Source organism: Micropterus salmoides, unplaced genomic scaffold (assembly GCF_014851395.1).
Source record: "Micropterus salmoides isolate LMB-PRFRI ecotype aquatic unplaced genomic scaffold, ASM1485139v1 Ms_hic_scaffold_21, whole genome shotgun sequence".
NCBI classification, from domain to species: Eukaryota; Metazoa; Chordata; class Actinopteri; order Centrarchiformes; family Centrarchidae; genus Micropterus; species Micropterus salmoides.
Window position 1 is genome coordinate 27,834,295 of NW_024041262.1, and position 20,251 is coordinate 27,854,545.

The 20,251-nt window shown below is 42.2% G+C and overlaps 1 protein-coding gene across 1 annotated transcript; it reads right to left on the minus strand.

Moving 5' to 3' along the window:
• Window positions 1–9,424: 9,424 nt before the first annotated feature.
• LOC119915894 (microfibril-associated glycoprotein 4-like) lies at window positions 9,425–17,961 on the minus strand. The gene is made up of 6 exons (XM_038735698.1): window positions 17,808–17,961; window positions 16,372–16,527; window positions 16,168–16,206; window positions 15,130–15,226; window positions 13,132–13,299; window positions 9,425–10,651 (listed from the first exon to the last, which is right to left on the minus strand). Exons 1-6 carry the CDS (start codon window positions 17,811–17,813, stop codon window positions 10,398–10,400), a joined length of 720 nt encoding a protein of 239 aa, XP_038591626.1. The 5' UTR covers window positions 17,814–17,961; the 3' UTR covers window positions 9,425–10,397.
• Window positions 17,962–20,251: the final 2,290 nt, after the last annotated feature.

Here is a 20,251-nt window from a genome sequence, read left to right on the forward strand (position 1 = left end):
AACTTTTTGTTTCACACGGGAAACGAACACCGGTCTCCTGGTTGAAAGTCCGGTTTCTGGCCGACCGTCAACCCCAATCACCTTTTTAGTCGGACCTTTATGTTAAATGTCCCACACCTAGCTTTAGCGTTCAGGTTTTTTTTAAATTTTTGTTTATTTTTTTATTTGACAGGGACATTGCAAACAAATATGTTACACAAGACAGAGATAGCTTCAAGCTAATTTTCATCTGTAGTCCGTGGGCAGAGGCAAAATGAGGTTTATACAGTGGACAAAGAGCATTCTTACTAGTAATAAAATAAAAAAATTAAACAAAAACCAAAAAACAACACCAACAGAAGAATCACCTCAACAAACTTATTACAATATTTACAGTAATATTTTTTTTTTTTCTTTTCTCTTTTTCTCTTTTTTTCTTTTTCTCCTTTTTTCTCCTTTTCCCTTTCCCCTTTTCCTACACTTTCAACAATACCCTAATTAACCAGATTTATATTAATGTTCGCAAATCTGTCTGGCTTTCAACCACTTCTTCAGATTGAGTTTAAACTGTTGCAAGGTATTACTCTCATGAACAGTTAATGGCAACACATTCCACATCCCCACAGCTTTCACAGAGAAGCAATTCTGTCCAAAGGTAGAAGACCTGAAGTTGATATAACAATCTCCTCTAGAGGAGGCTCGCGTTGTTCTAAGTCCTGTCTCTTCACAAGATTTCACAAACATTCTCAGGGGCTGCGGGGCCAGATCATGAAGAATTTTGTATACTAAATTGACACTTGAAAACAAAACTAAATTTTAAAAAGTCAATAATCTATATTTCTTCACAATGTTACAATAGCGATATGAAACAGTTTTTTTATCTAAAATTTTAAGTGCCTGTTTATACAAGCTTTGAAGTGGTTGTAACACATTGAACTATGACGCTAAGGGGATCACCAGTGCGTTACAAACTGACGCCAACAGGTCTTTCCTATGTGTCCGAATGTGATGACTTTGGAGTAAGAACGTGTTGAACTAGCCGTGAACTTATTTTTGGGTGCTTTAGGTGTTTTTGTCTATGACTTTTGACCCTTTCACAGTGTGTTCAGTTGGCATTTGGAGCATCAGTTGGCCAGAAGAAAATAAGAAATAAGTAAGGAAATCTGGTGGATTTTCTCGTAACCCAAGTTTACTTGGAGTGAGACTGAGTAGATGGTGATGCCAAGAAACTCCAGTCATTTGCTGGGACCTCCTTGTCTCTAGGGAGAGAGGGACTTCAAGCTCTTGAAATATGGAAGTCAGGATGTTGAGACTGTATGATGGGGGTGAAGAAGGTGGCGAAAGTTGTCTAGAAGGTGGAAGATGATTCAGGACTGGTCTTCTTCTCTTGCCTTGTGCAAACGGTTATAGGGATGATGGATGGTGAGGGGGGTGTGGGAGACACCGCATAGGTTGCAATTTAAAGAGGTGCATGCTGCAAAAACACGGCGATATAGCTCTGGGTCAAGTATGACCTAGTATGTTCCTTGGTTAAACTACTGCACATATTCAGCAGCTTGACATGAGAAAAGGACGTAGTAGGTGTAAATTCCATTGCCACAGAATTGCAAGGCCAGGTCTAGGATCAGTTAATAATATAATCATCCAGCTCTGACCTGCGGGCGGGGAAGGCTGAACAGATAATGTTGCGATACAAGGAGGAAGAGAAGGCAAATTCAACTGGCCTGAGTTTCAGCTGGTGGGAAGTAGCTGTTTGAGTGCGATCGGACTAAGTTCGGTTTACAATTTCCCGGTAATGTGAGGAAGCAAAGGCCCGACAATATTGGAGTTGTTGGAGACTGAGAGCTGGGAGCACCAGGGAATGTGGATAGCAGACCGCAGCCAACAAAGTTGGTCAGAAGATGAAGAAGACTCAGGTACATTGGTAGTTGGCTGCTCATCTTCGAACCTTTTGCTGTCCAACAGATTGAGTAGGAGTTCTGGGTCCATTTATTAGAGGTGAGCAATTTTCTTTCTAAATAACTAGTTTGTCACAGCTCATGTGAAAACTGAGTCATGGGGAAGTGCATGGAAACAGTGTGGTTAAGTACTTCATGTGCAGAAATGGGATGAGGTGAAGGCGTGGTCCCAGATCTAGTTCTGAAACTTGATCATCAACACAGACACACAGGACTTCAGAATCAGAATTAGTTTTATTGCCAGGTATGTGTACACATTTGACTCAGGATTGTACATTGCTCACGATGTGCTTACTTATACAAAAATACAATAACACAATAATAAAATAATAAAATAAAATCAGACACAAACTACAGTATAGACAACACTAATATACACACTATGAACAAAACAATATAGACATATTGACAAATAGTGCAGTGAGCAGAGTAAACTATTATTCTCATTATGTACATGTTGAAGGTGGATATGATATAAAGGTACACATACATGTACATGTACACAGTGTGATGGAGCATAGTGCAAAGGAGGCTGGAAAAAATAAATAAGACCTATGACCTTATGACCTGAGGTAGGTGTATTGGTATACAGTATATACAACATGACATAGTATGAACATATCAGTTCAATTCAGTTGATTTATTATTATCCCAAGTGGGAAACTTGATTTGCAGTCAGGGCACAAGATAAGAACATACATACAACAACACAATATACACAAAAGATAAATAAAATAAAATGTAACCAGAGCTTACAGTACACTACGAGTAAGTCTACCATAAAAACATAAAACAATCTCTAAATATGAGGTTACCTGAGACGATATAGCAGGCTTATTACACAGGGAACAAATTAGTTTTTGCTCCTATTGCACTTAAATTGTGGAATCTGCGACCTGAGGGAAGAATTTCAAACTCAAAATGTAGAGGATGGTTCTTGCAGTCTAGAATAGCCCTGGACTTATGGAGAACATGCTGTTCAAAGATAGCAGTCAGGGGAGTCTGTGAGATCCCTATAACTTTACCAGCCACCTTCAAAATATTGTTTAGGTGGTTTTTGTCCCTAATGTTCAGGTTTCCATACCATGCAATCAAAGAAAAAGTAAGGACAGATTCAATAAAACAAACACATCGTCTTGTCAACATGGAAAAAATTTTTTACAAACATTGCTGACCCTTCTTACAAATTGCATCAGAATTAGCATCAAATTTCAGGTCACTATCAATGATTGTTCCTAGATATTTATACTGTTCTACACATTCAATACCGGTTCCTTTAATGAAGGTCTGAGACGGTGATTTGGATGATTTCCTTCTAAAATCTATGATCATATCCTTGGTCTTTGTAGTATTTAATTGGAGGAAGGCCTCATCACACCATTCAACAAATTCATCTACCACTGGCTCGTGCTCAGATTCCGTCTTGTTAAGCAAGCTGATGATAACTGCGTCATCAGCAAATTTCAGAATGTGCCTGTCCTCGTGCTGGCTTCTACAGTCATTGGTGTAGAGAATATACAGCAGAGGGGACAGGACACAGCCCTGAGGGGAGCCAGTGGCGGTGGAGCGCTGATCTGACAGAACGCCATTTACTCTAACCCTCTGAGACCTACACGTTAAAAAATCTACAATCCAGCCCACAAAGTTAACATCAAGATTAAAATAAATACGCAATTTCCTGGCTAAAACAGATGGCTGGATAGTATTGAATGCAGATGAAAAATCCAAAAATAAAAGTCTAGTACGCATACCAGGACTTTCTAGATGACTGTACGGGGAGTTGAGTAAAGTGATTTGGGCATCCTTTACTCCCATCCCAGCTCCAACTGCTTAGGGTCCAGAGCCTTCGCCACCATTTCCAACAATTCCCCTATAACTAACCTTTCAAATGACTTCATGACCAGTGGTGTCACCGCCAGTGGTTAAGTCATTTAGCTCTTTTGGGTTTTCACATTTTGCCATCGGAACAACAATGGACTCCTTCCACACCCTTGGGACCCTCCGAGGCCCTAAGGACAACTTAAAAATAAAACAGATCACCTCGCAAAGCTGTTCTGAACAGCTCTTGAGCAGTCTCCCTGAAATACTACCCGGTCCTGGGCTCTTATTTATCTTGTTTTTTTTTAAACTGCCATAACATCCTGAGGATTAAACATCAGATTTGTCTTTGTGTGTCACCTTTAAGGAAGGCCCTCTGTTTTTTATCTAACACATTTTTAAGAGATTTAGTAACCCATGGTTTGTTATTTGGGTACACTTTGACAAACTTTTTTGAAATGACAGAGTCTTCACAAAATGCAATGTAACTGCATACAGTGTCAGTGAGTTCATCAATATCTGAAGCAGAGTCTGTAAACACAGACCAATCCGTACAGTCAAAGCATCCCTGTAGTTTAGAGACAGCATCTTCACTCCAGACCTTGATTTTTTCTGTCTTAAGTAATGTCCTGTATACAGGAGTAAGATAGACGGTACTGTGGTCAGAGGAACCAAGTAGGGGGCCTAGGAGAAGTATATGCTTCTTTTATAGAACCATAACACAAGTCTAGGGCAGTTAACATACTGGAAAAGATTCAGTGATTTTTTAAGTTTACAATTATTAAAATCTCCCATTAAAAAACACATGGCATCAGGGGAAAGGGACTGAAGACTTTGAGTCACTCTGTAGATAGTGTCCGCAGCGATTTGGGCATTTGCTTTAGGGTGTATACACACTGGAAATATATAAGTCCTGAATGGATAATGTAACCAGACTGTAGGTTTATGTTGGTCCCCAGTTTACCTTATTTTAAATTTGCTTTTTTTGTCAGATTAATGGACGGCTCTACGGGGAAAGTACTACAATACCCATGATCCTCAGCTGCTGTTGCTATGGAGAAAGAGCCAATCAGATGTGTGAATCAGAGCAATTGCAGCACAGGTATGAAATATGAAAGAGAAGTGATTTAACCTCAGGACTGGGTTGGACCAGCTGTTTGGAAATCCTTCACTAAATTTAAAACTTTGTAGTAACTACCAGGTTTTCTTTTCATGATTTTCTGGAAATGAGACAGAACAGCATTATAAACGGTCTCCCAGCTGCCATGAGTGACTGGATGATGAAAAACAACTTCCAACATTTGGTCTGAGGTCTGTTTCCATGAGCCACAGCAACATCCTGGACTCCAAGACACCACAGAGGAAACAGATCTGAGCTTTCAGTGTGAAACCAGGAGACAAAGTTCAGCAGTTCAGCTGATATCTATCTGATGAACAGTCAAATTCAGATTAGCTTTATTGGCATGAATGTATAGCAACAATATTGCCAAAGCTGTATATAAAGTACATGAGGACAATTAATTTCATACATTTCATTAGATAAGAAAAGAAAAGAGCAAAAGTTGTTTGCGTGTGTTAATACAAAATAAAATAATAATAATAAAAAATATATAAATATATAAAATATAAAAATTCCGTAAACAACATTTTTTTAAAGAGTAAATAAATAAAACAGTAAGCATGTGTGTGTGTGTTGAAAAACAAAAAAAAGTAAATGACACAGTAACTTGTCTTATAATAAAAAAATATATAAAAAAATTTAAATAAAATAATAATAATAATAATCCTTATTTGTAGAACACTTTTCAAAAACAAGTTACAAAGTGCTTTAACAAGTGTAAAGAATAATACAAGTACAGATTAATATAAAATTAGTAAAATAGAATAAAATAAAAGGGATAAAATAAAGTCAAATAAGATCGGGAAAAGCTCTCCTATAAAAGTATGTTTTAAGAAGGGACTTAAAAGAGTTCACTGACTCAGCCGACCTGATTTCCTCGGGCAGGCTGTTCCAGAGCCTCGGGGCCCTGACAGCAAACGCTCTGTCCCCTTTAGTTTTCAGTCGAGACTCTGGAACAGACAAGGTACTTAACAGGTAGGATGAAAACCATTCTAGGGCAGTACCAGAGATCCCCACCCAGTGCCTCAGTCTGTCTAACATGATGTTGTGATCAATGGTGTCAAAAGCAGCGCTAAGGTCCAGGAGTACCAGGACTGAGCACATACCTTCATCAGCAGACATTAAAAGGTCATTGGTGACTTTAAGCAGGGCAGTCTCAGTGCTGTGGTACTTCCTAAAACCAGACTGAAACTTTTCAAATAATTTGTTATTTTCCAGCACAGTGAGCAGCTGTTTGGACACAGTTCTTTCTAGAATCTTTGCAATAAAAAGCAGTTTTGAAATTGGTCTAAAATTATGTGGGAGGGAGGGATCTAAACCAGGTTTCTTTAAAAGTGGGTTCACGCAAGCCGTTTTAAAATAATCAGGGACACAACCAGTAGATAGGGAGCTGTTGAAAACAGAGATCAAATGGGGCCCAACAGAATCTATTACTTTCAGTAAAAACTTTGTAGGTATTACATCAAGTGGGCTGGAGGACACTCTCATTTGTGATACTGTTTTCAAAAGCTCAGACAAGTCGATGGGATAAAACTGGTTAAAACTCTCTTGTTGCTGGTGAGGAACCTCTGAGTAAGAGGCCACGGGGGTAATAGAGGCTCTGATTGACACCACCTTATTGGTAAAAAGATAAAAACAATTCACAGTCATCATTACTTCCAGCTGAGGCACAAGGAGGGGTTGGGTTTACCAGCTGATCCACAGTCTTAAACAGAAACCTGGGATTGTGTTTATGTGTAGTAATGAGTTCAGAAAAATAGTGTGTTCTCGCATCCTTAACCATGTTATTGTAGTTAATTAATAAATCCTTCAGACTGAGGTAATGGACTTGGAGACTGGATTTTTTCCATCTGCGCTCTGCTTTCCTGCATTCCCTTTTTAGGCTGCGAATGCTGTCATTTATCCAGGGTTGCTTACTAGCTTTAGACGTAGGCCTAACCTTTAGAGGAGCAGTAATATTTAGTGACGACAAGCAGATATGATTGAAGTGATCGACCAGATTGTTGGTGTTGGAATCAGACAGGTGTTGGCTTTGGCTCTGAAAGAATGTGCAAAACTTTGTTCATTAAAGATGCGAGAACACACGGAGCTTGGTGAGGCGGCATGAGTAACAGGCGAATCGCAGCTAAAAACAATACATCTGTGGTCAGATATGGTCATGTCCACTAATTCCACAGAGGAAATGCTGACCCCAGGGTAAAAACCAAGTCCAGTGTATGACCACGGTTATGTGTTTGCCCTTTGACATGTTGTTTGAAGTTAAAAGAAGTGGCCATATTTAAAAAGTCAGTTGCATTAACATTGTTGGGGTCATCAACATGAATATTAAAATCGCCACAAAGAACAATTCTGTCATAATTTAAAACCAGAGTAGATAAAAATTCAGGAAGTTCTGATAAAAATCCTCCAGGCGGTTTTGGGGGGCGATAAATTATAACAAATATGATGATAGAAGTCTGTGGAACAGCGCTGGGAGCAGACGGCTTTACATGCCAGCAGGTGGAGACAGTTGTTTGTGGCAGTGAGGCAGAGATCTGTTCTGTGAGCGGTGGTTTGTCCAGGTGTGCTGCATGAATGATTAGTCATTCACGTAAGTCATGTGTGGACCGCACCACATGCTGTATGTGAGCAGCTAACATTTCTGAGCCCCGTTTGTTTGGGTGAAGTCCGTCTGTCTTAAAAAGAGACATTCTTTGCCAGAAAATATTAAAATTATCCACATAACACACACGATGAGCCTGCAGGCGGACTGGAGCCAGTCGTGGAGGCCAAGGAGTCTACTGAAGCGGCCAGCACCGCGACCAACTGTGGGAATGGGACCAGAGATAAAAACAGACTTCCACACTGCTTTAAAAAGTTAAGAAGACGGTTAAAATCTAATTTTGTCAGCTCAGACTGCTGAAGAGCTGTGTCATTTGTTCCGACATGGACTATCACTCTTGTGATGGAGGACGGGAAGCAGTGAGTGGTAGCGTTAAAGAAACGGAGGTTTCTGGTTATGGAGTCACCAATTATTAGTGTGGTTGGGGAGAAAAGGGGACGAGGAGATGCCGGTTGTGGGGTTCCAGAGCAGGACTGAGCAGAATTTGCTTCAACACTGCGTGCGGACTGAGGATGGAGTGTGTGAGCTGCGAGTGTTGTGTTGGAGTAGCAGTAACAGACCTGAGAGAAGGGCTACCCGACGGTGCAGGGTAGAGACGGCCTCCGGAGCGTCTGAGCACAGCCTCCTTCAGGATCCTACGTCGGGAAGCGGAGGTTTTTGACCGGGATGACGGCCGCCGATCAGGCCCGGCGGCAGACCGGCGGCCCAGTGCAGGAGATGTAGCCGGTGGAGGAGATGCAACAGTGTCGGCAGGCACTGTGCGCCGAAAGAGATCCGTATCAGGGAGACTCGAAGCCACAGGTGCATCAGCTGGATGGACCGAAGTGTCGTTAGACAAGGCTGCATAGCGGTTGGAGAGGCCGATGTGCGGAGGAGAGGCAGCCCCATCCGAGCCTCTCTTGCAGCCACGGACCACCACTTCAGCCCAGGTTGACTGATGCTTCGGAGTCGAGCAGGATGAAAGCCTGGGAAGACTAGAGGGGTCCCAAAACACGGTGTCCTGGAAAAATGAACAAATAAAACCGTATATGTATGTGTGTATATTAATAGGGGGGGGGGGGGGGGGGGGGAACTAAAATTAATTAATTAGTTCATTAAAACAAACAAAAAAAAGACTAAAAAAGTCAGTATCAAATGTGAGATTTAGGAACAGTCAAAGGTCAGACCCCTGAGCTTCACTCAGATGTAGATTATAGATCGGTGATTATATGAATAATAACTGACTGCTTATTTTGACTGTATTTTATCATCTTCCTCAGGAAATGGAGTTTGCTCAGTAGTTACAGAACTATTTATTTAACCCATGTTGTGGTAACGTCCTATTGATGGAATATAACTGAACACAAAGGAGGACATTTATAATGGCTGATCAGATAACTGCAGAAACAAAACTGACTACAAATACAGCAAAACAACAACGACTCAGTCTGTTTAAATATTTTAAGAATGAACCAAAGATAAATTATATAAAAAAGTAACATATTTGAGAGAAAATCAACCTTACTGGTGTAGTGTAGGCCCAGTGTCACTGTGAGAATGTGTGTTTTATAATAGAAGTATATATGAAATTCATCCCATCACTTGGTGTCAGGTGGAAATGTTCTCATGATGTTTTATTAAACCACTACTAACAGTTTAAAAAGCAGTTTAAATAAATTTAAATTGATTTAGAACTGAGTGTATATGTATGACATTAACATGACTGTTAATACCAGTTTTGATCTCTCAGAACTCTGTATTTATTTGTGTATTTTTGTCCCTGCAGAAGGTATATTGAAAATTAAAGTACTACTAATAGTATATAAAGAAGTTTAGCAGTAACTGTGACCACCAGAGGGCAGCGACTCATGATCATTTGTGTTTGTGAACAGGAAGGAAAGAGACCTCTGAACTTCTGACCAGAGAGAATCCAGACAGAGACACAGGAGACACAGTGAAGACATCAGATCAGCTTCATGCTCAGCTTCTCATTTATTGTCAGCGTACAGCAGATAATGATTCACATTAGGGTTTCAAACCTCCACCAAACGTTGTGTTGAAACTAGTGAGTTTGACTTTAAAGCTGAGTGTGTTTAGTTGCAGCCAGCAGACTGAAGGTAACATCTGAACCAGCAGAGACTCATTTCTCTACACCAACAGCTGTTTGACTGAAGACTTTCCAGCCAGCAGCTGCTCACACACAATCAAACTCTTTCATTTGAGATGGAAACATTTCTGTCAGTTACTGACATCCTGTTTACCTTCACTGCTGTTTCATCAACTGGCTGGAACTGAACTGCAAAGATTTGCTGACACTTTCCTTTTTCATTCCTTTTTCCTCTTTTCAGATTGTGTTGGCAGTTAATGCAGCGATTTTCACACAATCAGACTCTAAATATCTGTTTCCATTTCAAGATTCTGGGCCCTACTTTCCTGCCGGCACAAATCCAGCAGCAGCCCAACTGCAGCCAGCTGACTTTCCACTGGTGGAAGGTGGAGTGGCCTGAAATCCTGATGTGTTGCTAACGTATATTAATATTTGGGATGTTCCACATTTGTGTTCGGAGCCTTCTTTATTTCTCATAGACGCCTCGGCCTGACTCGTCCTGGTCCACTTGGTCTGTCTGCTGCTTTTAAAAAGGATGAGAGGAGCTCATGTGATTGGTCATTACTGAAGCTCCACCTGCTGATTCTGTGCTCCTCCTACTAATCATTTATTCAGCCTCTCTTCCACGCTGCGCCGAGCTGCGACCGCTTTGAGCCACAGAAGGTAACAAAAAGGACTAATCTGAGTTGGTGTTCTGCTGCTGGTGGATTGTGCTCGTGCCCAGTTTCAGGAAAATAAGGCCCGTTGTGAGATTACATGCTTAATGAGAGAAAGAGAAAGAAATCAGGGGAGAGATCAGCTGCTGATATTCTGCTGTACGTTGGTCCTGGAGAACTACTGCACAGGACGGATCTTCATGCTGATGGTCTTCAGGGAGTAGTCATAACCCTTCCAATGGTACCACGCCACTCCAACAGCATAGATAGTGCTGTCATCCCCCCAGCGATAAACCCCGTTAGGGTTTGTATGGTGACAGTTGTTGTACCAGAACGCCCCCAAGAATGATCTGGCACAGTTACCGGGCCAGGTGTCCTGGTCTTTGTCAAAGGTGGAGAACTTCTGTCCGCTGTGAAGACTAAAGGAGTCTCCTACAGATACACAGAAGAACCACAGGGTTAGTAAATTTGCATTATCTATAAGTATCAGCTGAACTTTTCACAGTCTGCAGTCCTCTATCAGACAGACTGATGAGACCAGTTATGGTCCAGACAGCTGAAGTCACCAGCAGGTCGTTTATGATCGACTCAATGTTTCACCTGGATGAAACAATCTAAATCTAATATTTTGAAAATCATCTACAGAAGCCAGAGGTCACCTTCATTTCAATCAGGCAATCTGACAAAGTCCAGCTTTATTTATAGGGCTGGGGTAATTCATCAACATAATCTACATCATCGATTACAAAAATATGTTGATTTCCATAATGTGCTTTGGCGCATCAAGGTGCACCATCTAACAAGGGGCTCTTTCACCAGAGAAGAGCTCACGAACATCAGGGGAACAACTCCAGAGGATTTAGTTCCCACTTTTCTCGCGTTATCAGTGGACATTTTGGGTGAAGGGCTCTCTCGCTGTTGTTCGGGCGGTGAAGTGCTGCAGGAGAGGAAAAAGCCAGATCGCTATTTTGCCTTCGCCGGCGGGGACTCTACCGGCAATATTTCCCTCCAGTGTGCGCTCACTGTGCAACAAACTGGACGAACTTCAGCTTCTGGTGGGGAAAAACTGACTTTTATTCATCTTCTGTTCTGCTTCACGGAGACGTGGCTGTGTGAGCTGATACCGGACTGGCAGGCTTCCAGCTGCACAGAGTGGACTGTGACACAAAACTCTCCGGCAAAACAAAAGGTGGAGGTGTCTGTTTTTATATTAACAATGGCTGGTGTAGCGACGTGACAGTGATTCAGCAGCACTGTTCTCCTGATCTGGAATTTTTTAACAGTAACTGTAAACTGTTTTATGACACACAGCGTGTGATGGCCGACCGGATACTGTGTGTGGAGCAGAAAGATTCGGACTCCCTTGTTATTGTTCTCTGTGAATTTAACAAAGGAAACTTCTGCCAAGAACTCCCCAAATACAGACAGTTTATAAAGTGTCCAACCAGAGAGGGGAACACTTTGGATCACTGCTACACCACAGTCAGCAGGGCCTATCACACCGTCACACGCGCTCCACTGGGACACTCTGATCACGTGATGGTCCATCTGATTCCTGCTTACAGGCAAAAACTAAAGCTCTGTAAACCTGTAGTGAGGACATCAAAGAAGTGGACCAGTAAAGCTGTAGAGGATCTTCAGGCATGCTCGGACTGCACTGACTGGGATGTTTCAGGACTGCTACCAACAATCTGCATGAGTTTACAGAGGCTGTGACATCCTACATCAGCCCCCCCTCCTCCTCAGAGTTGGCTAGCGCCACCCCTCCCCCCTCTCTCCATCTCAGAGGGGAAAGTCAACAGACTGTTCAAGAGGCAGAAACCCCGCAAACAGCTGGGCCGGACTCTGTCTCCCCATCCACCCTGAAGCACTGTGCTGATCACTGGAGACATGAAATGTGCCAGCCTGCTTCAAAGCCTCCACCATCATCCCTGTCCCCAAGAAACCACTGGACTAAACGACTACAGACCCGTCGCCCTGACCTCTGTGGTTATGAAGTCCTTTGAACTTTTGTTGTCCCACCTAAAATCCATCACAGACCCTCTTCCTGGACCCCCTGCAGTTCACCTACAGAGCAAACAGGTTCGTAGATGATGCAGTAAACATGACCCTTCACTACATCCTCCAGCACCTGGACTCCCCAGGAACCTACGCCAGGATCCTGTTTGTGGATTTCAGCTTTGCATTTATCACCATCATCCCGGCCCTGCTGCAGGACAAGCTCTCCCAGCTGAGCGTGCCTGACTCCACCTGCAGGTGGATCACAGACTTCCTGACGGACAGGAAGCAGCACTTGAAGCTGGGAAAACATGTCTCTGATTCCAGGACCATCAGCACCGGATCCCCTCAAGGCTGCGTTCTTTCCCCCCTGCTCTTCTCCCTGTACACCAACAGCTGCACCTCCAGTCACCAGTCTGTCAAGCTCCTGAAGTTTGCAGATGACGCCACCCTCATTGGGCTCATCTCAGGTGGGGACGAGTCCGCCTACAGTCTGGAGATCGACCATCTGAAGACCGTGGAGATGGTCGTGGACTTCAGGAAGAGCCCAGCCCAGATTTTAGTGCTCAGTTCCACTTCTCTAACCTTTCATTCACATCTGTCCACCTAAGTATTACTACTAAAACAGCTACTGCACTAACCAGGCAACACAGCAACACTGCGACTGCAACATAACAACCTAAAGTGAGTCCAGATAAATGGACTGCAGAGAGTCTCTGAGGTACAGACACCTGAATGTGATTCATGAAACAGAAGCAGACCACTGATTGGTGCAGCTCTGCATCAATCAGTCATTAGCATAAGGACCGCCCAAATAATCCAGTATAAGGCCAGTCCTTCAGGGAGACTTTAGGGAAAATCACCTTCCTGTGGAAACTCAGAAAAACACAAAAGTACTTCTGCTGCCACCTCACCTGCCCCTCCATTAGTGAATCCAGATACATTCAGTCTGTATCCGTCAGACTCTGAGTCGATGGAGAACGAGGAGTAACGAGCAAACGCTTTGTTTCCACTGAAGTCCTCCATGTCGACCAGCAGCTCGTATTTCTTCCTCAGAGTCAGGTGGAAGAGAGGCTCAAGACCTGAACACAAACACAACAGGCTATGTACCACAGTACTTTAAAGTAGCTGTAATTTAACCTCTTCTGAAAAAGCCCAAACTTGATCCGGATGTTTTAGCCAACTATAGACCTATATCTAACCTTCCATTTCTCTCTAAGGTTCTGGAGAAAGCAGTTGCTAAACAGCTGTGTGACTTTCTACAGAGCAATAGTTTATTTGAGGATTTTCAGTCAGGATTTAGAGCTCATCTTAGCACAGAGACAGCACTGGTGAAAATTACTAATGACCTCCTTATTGCATCAGACAAAGGACTTGTCTCTGCACTGGTTTTATTAGATCTTAGTGCTGCATTTGATACCATTGACCATCAGATCCTATTGCAGAGACTGGAACATTTCATTGGCATAAAAGGAACCGCTCTAAGCTGGTTTATGTTCTTTTTATCAGATCGATTTCAGTTACATGTTAACGATGAGTCCTCCATGCACGCCAAAGTTAGTCATGGAGTTCCTCAAGGATCTGTCCTCGGACCAATCCTCTTCACTTTATATATGCTTCCTTTAGGCAATATTATCAGGAAACATTCCATAAGCTTTCATTGTTATGCAGATGATACTCAGTTATATCTATCGATCAAACAAGATGAAGCTCATCAGTTAGCTAAACTTCAAATGTGATTTCCACTGTGAGGAATCTTGGAGTTATCTTTGAACAGGACATGTCGTTTATGTCTCACATTAAGCAAATTTCAAGGACCGCCTTTTTTCACCTACGTAATATTGCGAAAATCAGGAACATCCTGTCTAAAAATGATGCAGAAAAACTAGTCCATGCATTTGTTACTTCTAGGCTGGATTACTGCAATTCCTTATTATCAGGCTGCTCGAAAAAGTCTATTAAGACTCTTCAGCTGATCCAGAATGCTGCAGTACGTGTTCTGACAGGAACCAGGAAAAGAGATCACATTTCTCCTGTTTTAGCTTCTTGCAATGGCTTCCAGTAAAATCCAGAATAGAATTTAAAATCATTCTTCTTACCTACAAAGCTCATAATGGTCAGGCACCATCTTATCTTAAAGAGCTCATAGTACCTTACTACCCCACCAGAGCACTGCGCTCCCAGAATGCAGGGTTACTTGTGGTTCCTAGAGTCTCCAAAAGTAGACTAGGAGCCAGAGCGTTCAGCTATCAAGCTCCTCTCCTGTGGAACCAGGTTCCAGTTTGGGTTCAGGAGGCAGACACCATCTCCACATTTAAGAGTAGGCTTAAGACTTTCCTCTTTGATAAAGCTTATAGTTAGGGCTGGCTCAGGTGAGTCCTGAACCATCCCTTAGTTATGCTGCTATAGGCCTAGACTGCCGGGGGATTTCCCATGATGCACTGAGCTCCTCTCTCCTCTACTTTCTCTCCCTCTGTATGCAACCTTATCCCATTATTGCATGTTACTAACACAACTTCTCCCCTTTCTGGTAGTCTTGTGCTCTCTCGTCCCTCTCCTCTCTCCTCCTATCACTTCCTGCAGGTTTTCTGGCTCTGGAGCTGTGGAGTCTGGATCTGTGGTTGCGGGTCACCTGCTGCCCCCGTGTTCCTGCTCGACACCCTCTGCTGCAACAACTATTGTTACTAGTCCTATTGTTATTATTGTTATTATTGTTATTTTAATCATTAACATTATGATTGTTATCATTAACACTAGTGGCCCTGTGATGGACTGGCGACCTGTCCAGGGTGGACCCCGCCTTGCGCCCGATGTCAGCGCTATATAAATAAAATTGAATTGAAACACATACACATGTACAAACAGTGAGTTCTACAAAGTCGCATTAGTGTTAGTTAGGTTTGGTTTCTCACCAAGCCAGTACTCTCCAGCAGCGATACCAAAGCCCAGCTTGTACTGATCCCAGCCCCTGTAGAAGTTCACGGTGCCGTCCATCCTCCTCTGGAACACCTGGGGGGGACGGGATGGAGGGAGAACTTGCTAAACACACCAGATACCTGACAGCTCATGTTTCCAGGCAACAAGGTTTGAACCAGTGGTAAGCCTTCATTCAGGAAGTACATCACATAAACCAGCTGCTGGATTTGTCTATCCGGGGTCAGGAACAACAGACACACTGATAATGTCTGGACCTCTGGCACTTTAGAGTCAGAGTGAGACTGAGCAGTCTCTGTCTTAAACAGCTGGCTTTAGTACAAACCACTTGTTGGGTGGTGAACAATGTCAGTCTGATCTGCCACTCTTTGTCTGGTTTTGCAGGGACTTACTGGAAAACAAGAACCCTCCTAAACAGTAGATGTGCATAACACGTGAGACTCTGTCAGCTCTGATTTCTTATTTGCATTTAACATATACATACATTGGCTAACCCGACTAGCATGGTTTAGCTAACAGACAACAACTGTCCCACTGCTAAAGCTGCCTCAGTAGACCTCTGCCACTTTAGAGGTTATGTCCTGTTGTGTTAAGCTAATTCCTGTGGAGGAAAATGTGGTCTGCTTTAAGTTCTTTAATGAAAGTCAGAATCCTGTCTGTGAACACAGGGTTTATTGATGCACATGGACTCTTTAAAATGATCATCACAGCTGTAGTGAGCAGTCTCTGAGTGTCTTAAACAGCTGGCTTTAGTACAAACCACTTTGTGCATCAGGTCAGTTCTCCTGTCTCGTTCCTGGTCTCAACTGGTTGCTGCTTCAAATGTATTCCCCTACATTCCATCAATATCTTTGGTTAACAAGGCGTACCGACTGAAGGAAGTTGTGCACTGATCATTGATTGTGTAACAGCAGAGCTAGCTTGGTAGAGTTCATGGGAGGCCTCTGATCAGTCTGAACAGGTCCTGGATGTGAGAACTGCTGAGCCAGATTTGGTACTTGAGTTAAAATACTCACCATCCATCGTCCTCCTAGTGAGTCCATGTCACAGTACACCTACACACAGACACACACACTCAGTCAGTTCATCCACCTGGGAATATTAAATATATAAACCTGTACTAGTACTACTGGTGACGCATCCCATTACTGCAAGTTACTAACTCTATTGAAACTCAAACACTTTCATCTCCTAAGTGTCCCAGAGAGGATGAAGTGTACCTGGACAGCAGAAGTGGCTCCGATGGGATAGATGGTGTACACTCCACTGGGTCGACTGCGATCATGGTTATAGATGTCACTGCAGTCCAGTGGGAGGACGAGCTGCTGGCAGCTGGTCAACAGAGGAGCCAGGAGGAGGAAGACGACTGATACCAGCTGGAACAGACAGGTTATTTAGCAGCAGGGAGACCCTGCAGTGGTTGGTGCTGAAAATTTTACATTCAGTGTAAACAAATGTTTTATTTTCACTGTGAGGAGATAAAATAACATATGTAGGGTAGCTGTAGGAGGCCAGAGAGGCTACTGTTCTACTGCTGAAGTTCTACTGTTATGTGCCAAGCAGGCCTTGTGTGTTTTCTCCAGGTGCTAACAGGATGATTGGCTTCCACCTGTGCAGTCTGGTCAAGTTGCTCATTGGTTGATCATGTCTGAAGCTGACCAATCATAATGCCATGCCCATCGGCGTCGCCAGGTCATATTTTATTAATATGTAATAATCTTTATGACGCAGCCTGTCTCACAGGTCGTCAAAGAGCGGAAGCTACTCGGAAAAATAATGTTGCTGCATTTTGTTTGAAGTTCACGTAACGTGGAGATTTCCACCAGACCCCAAATTAACATTATCAGTGTTAATTATTATCAATAGTAAACACCCTGGCCATGCCATCAGTAAAAGAAGCCTGCCTGAAGAGTTTACGCTTAGTTAGGCCTAGTTTTGTTAACTTGTTTTCAGTTATTTATTTGGCACAACCACCTTTTCCACTCCTCCCTCACATTTCAATTGCCTGTTTTAATTAATAAATTAGAGACCAATTTCAACTGTTTAGGATTAAATGAATGAAAGCAACCCAAAGAATTAATATTAGGCCTATAACAGTGGTAAACTATATCTGAAATTATAATGCTATAGTAACTATAAATAAAATACTAACATTATACTATGAAATTAACATTGTACTTTTATTTAAATTTCTCTAATTTTCAAATCCCAATGTTGACAGGTATGACTCCTCTCTACCCCGTAAAGCCTGAGCTTTCCAGAACAAAAAGCGTCTTCTTTATCATTGACTCATGATGCCTGTGCTCTTAATTTTAATACTCAATACATTATTTTCTTTAGAAAAAGTTACATAAATATACATTGCTTCATGATAAATAGAAGGAGTTAAAAAGACCCAGTAATCGGTGTTGGCCAGTGCTGCTTCCACTGGCTGGTGATCGGCCCCAAAACTCCTGATGGGAGCACCTTTGTTGTGTATTCAGTTTATCTTGTAAGTAAATCATCTTTATTGTCCCTTTCACTTGATTTCTTTGTTTTTTGTGTTATCACCTTTTTTTTTTTCTTTGAAAGGGATGTAACAGAAAGAAAAAAGTTAACAGTAGGTCACCATACCATATTTTAAATACTGTTACTGCTAACAGACTTCAAAGCTTACCTTCATTGTCAGATTTCTGCTGAAGTGAACTAATGGAAATCCAGATGTTGGTGTGTGTGTGGAAGCATCTCTTTATAATCCAAACGTTAATAAATCATTAATCTGCTGTTTCACAGCAGGTGGAAAGTCCTTGAGTGTGTGTGCTGTTGGATTACACAACCGTGTCTGCACCCAAACCTGACCACCACATCCACCATGTAGTGGGGACTCTGCAGGCCAGCAGTGGGGTTGGACAAAGTGGGGAAGTATCCAGTATCAGAGTGAGCAGAGCCTTCCAGGTAGCAGGTAGCAGACAGAGTCCAGAGATCCAGGAAGTGAAGTCTGATCCAGTAGGGGGTCCAGAGATCCAGGGTTTGGAGTTCCAAATCCAGGAGTCAGCTTAAGGCGAGAATACAGGTAGCTTAGACTACAATATGTTGGAGTATTGAGGCAAGAACCAGGTATTTCAGCAGTGGATGGATCTACATTTGGTGAGCAATAAAAGGTTCAGTGTATAATATTCATGAGGATCTATTGACAGAAATGCAATATAAGATCCATAACTATGTTTTCAGTGGTGTGAAAAGACCTTACATAATGAACCGTTATGTTTTTATTCCCTTCGAATGAGACATGTCTATCTACAGACAATGCGGGTCCTCTTACATGGAAGTCGGCATGTTGCGCCGCCACGTTTCTACAGTAGCCCAAACGGACAAACTGCTCTAGAGAGCGCGCTTCATCACTACGTTGAATACTTAAGAAGAAGGTACGGCAAGTTTATGTTTATAGCATATTTCAACAAGAATGCAATTCAGTGCTTTACATAAAAAGATAAAAGCAACATTGGAAAATTTCCATAAGACATCTTTTAAATTGGAGGGAGTCATTAAACAAAATGGAAACTCCACCTCCTCTCTTCTTGGTCCAACCAAGTCTCAGTTAAAAACATGAAAGTAAGATCTGTAAGTAGTAAGAGCTGGCCCAGCTCTAAGCGACCTTTGCAGTGGTATAGGGCCCCGTGGCCAGCAGGGGGCCCCGTACAGTCACTGCTTGCTAGTGGTGGGAAAAAATCACTGAAAAAAGAAACATAAAATAATAAAAATAAAATGAAAGACAGCTCTTTATATTACGCACCATAAGCATAGTGGTTATTTCATTTAGTTAGATACTATAAATCAGCTGTGACCTGTGACTCCTGACCCTGTGACATCACCAACATCACTCGTTACGCTGGGTCCATCAGGCCTGATGTCTGACAAGAGAAGATCATATTTGTCTGGACATGTAAAAAGACAAAAAAGGTACGTAAGTCCACAGGCTCAGTTTTCCTATGCTTGTATTTTTAGCCTTAGTTAGCCGCGCTGGTATCAACAATGCTAACGCTATAGCTTGCTAACATGCTAACTGCGATTAGCATCACAATTTTTACAAACTGCATAAACGTAGCTAACGTATATATATACGTAACGTATAAACCGTTAGCTTTATCTATCTAACATTGTCTTTGGAGCTGAGCTCTTCACATGTGGTGTTATAAAGCATTTAACAGAACAAAACCAAATAGGCCAGGATTGAACATGGTCATTTCACCCAAGAAGCTGACTCTGCTGGTAGTTTATGTGTTTTAGTTAAACCTATAGAGATGCCCTGTTCTTTCATGATATAACAAATCTGTCAGGTAGGGAGTGGGTAGTAGCTGTTTTTAAGGACTGATTCTGGAGCAACATCATGGAGCCTCGAGACCTAAAGTAAGACAAGACAAGTCATTAAAATTCAGTCAATTTATTTATTATTTTTATTATTTCATAGCAGGTCCATCAGCCTCCACCTCTAACTCAATCATTGGTATTATCCCAGAAGCTGACAGTGCTGGTGTCACGATCCTGTCTTGAGTGTTTTTGGGTTTTGATTCTGAGGGTTTGGTTTTGTATCTGCATGTTAGTCCTGTCATCTGTTCCGTTAAGTTCTGAGTTTATTCATCTATCAGTTTGGTATCTGTTATTTAGTCTGTGTTTTGGTTCCATGTCTTAGTTCCCAGTCAGTTAATGTCTTAGTATTTACTCCTGGTCCGTATACTTCAGTGTTTGTTATTTTAATCTGTTCAGTATCTGTCTTAGAGTTGTTGAGTTTTGGGTTCGGATCTATCTGTTGTCCTTTGTCCAGTGTCTGCTATATAGTCTGTTGTGTTTTGGGTATTTCCCTTATTTGCTGTTCTTCTCCATGTTTATTGTGGTCCTATCCGTCTCTGTTCCCTACTCCAGTCTGTTATGTTTCCTGTTTTGAGGTTCTGGATGGAAAGCTTCAATGCTTCATCTCGCCATCACTAGTAATGTTGCCCTTGTCTGCTCTGTGTTCTCTTTAATCTCAGCTTCTGTCTGTGTTCCTTGTTGGTTTATTTGTGATCTGTCTGCTTGTATTCGTTTATCTATATTACTCTGGTGTTTAGTGTTGAGTAACTTGTG

Excerpts from the sequence above, each read along its gene's own strand:
- LOC119915894 (XM_038735698.1), bottom strand. Across the intron at positions 13,300-15,129 it reads TGCTGGAGAGTACTGGCTTG|GTCTTGAGCCTCTCTTCCAC; the intron begins GTGAGAAACCAA and ends GTTTGTGTTCAG. Across the intron at positions 10,652-13,131 it reads ATTCACTAATGGAGGGGCAG|GAGACTCCTTTAGTCTTCAC; the intron begins GTGAGGTGGCAG and ends GTGTATCTGTAG.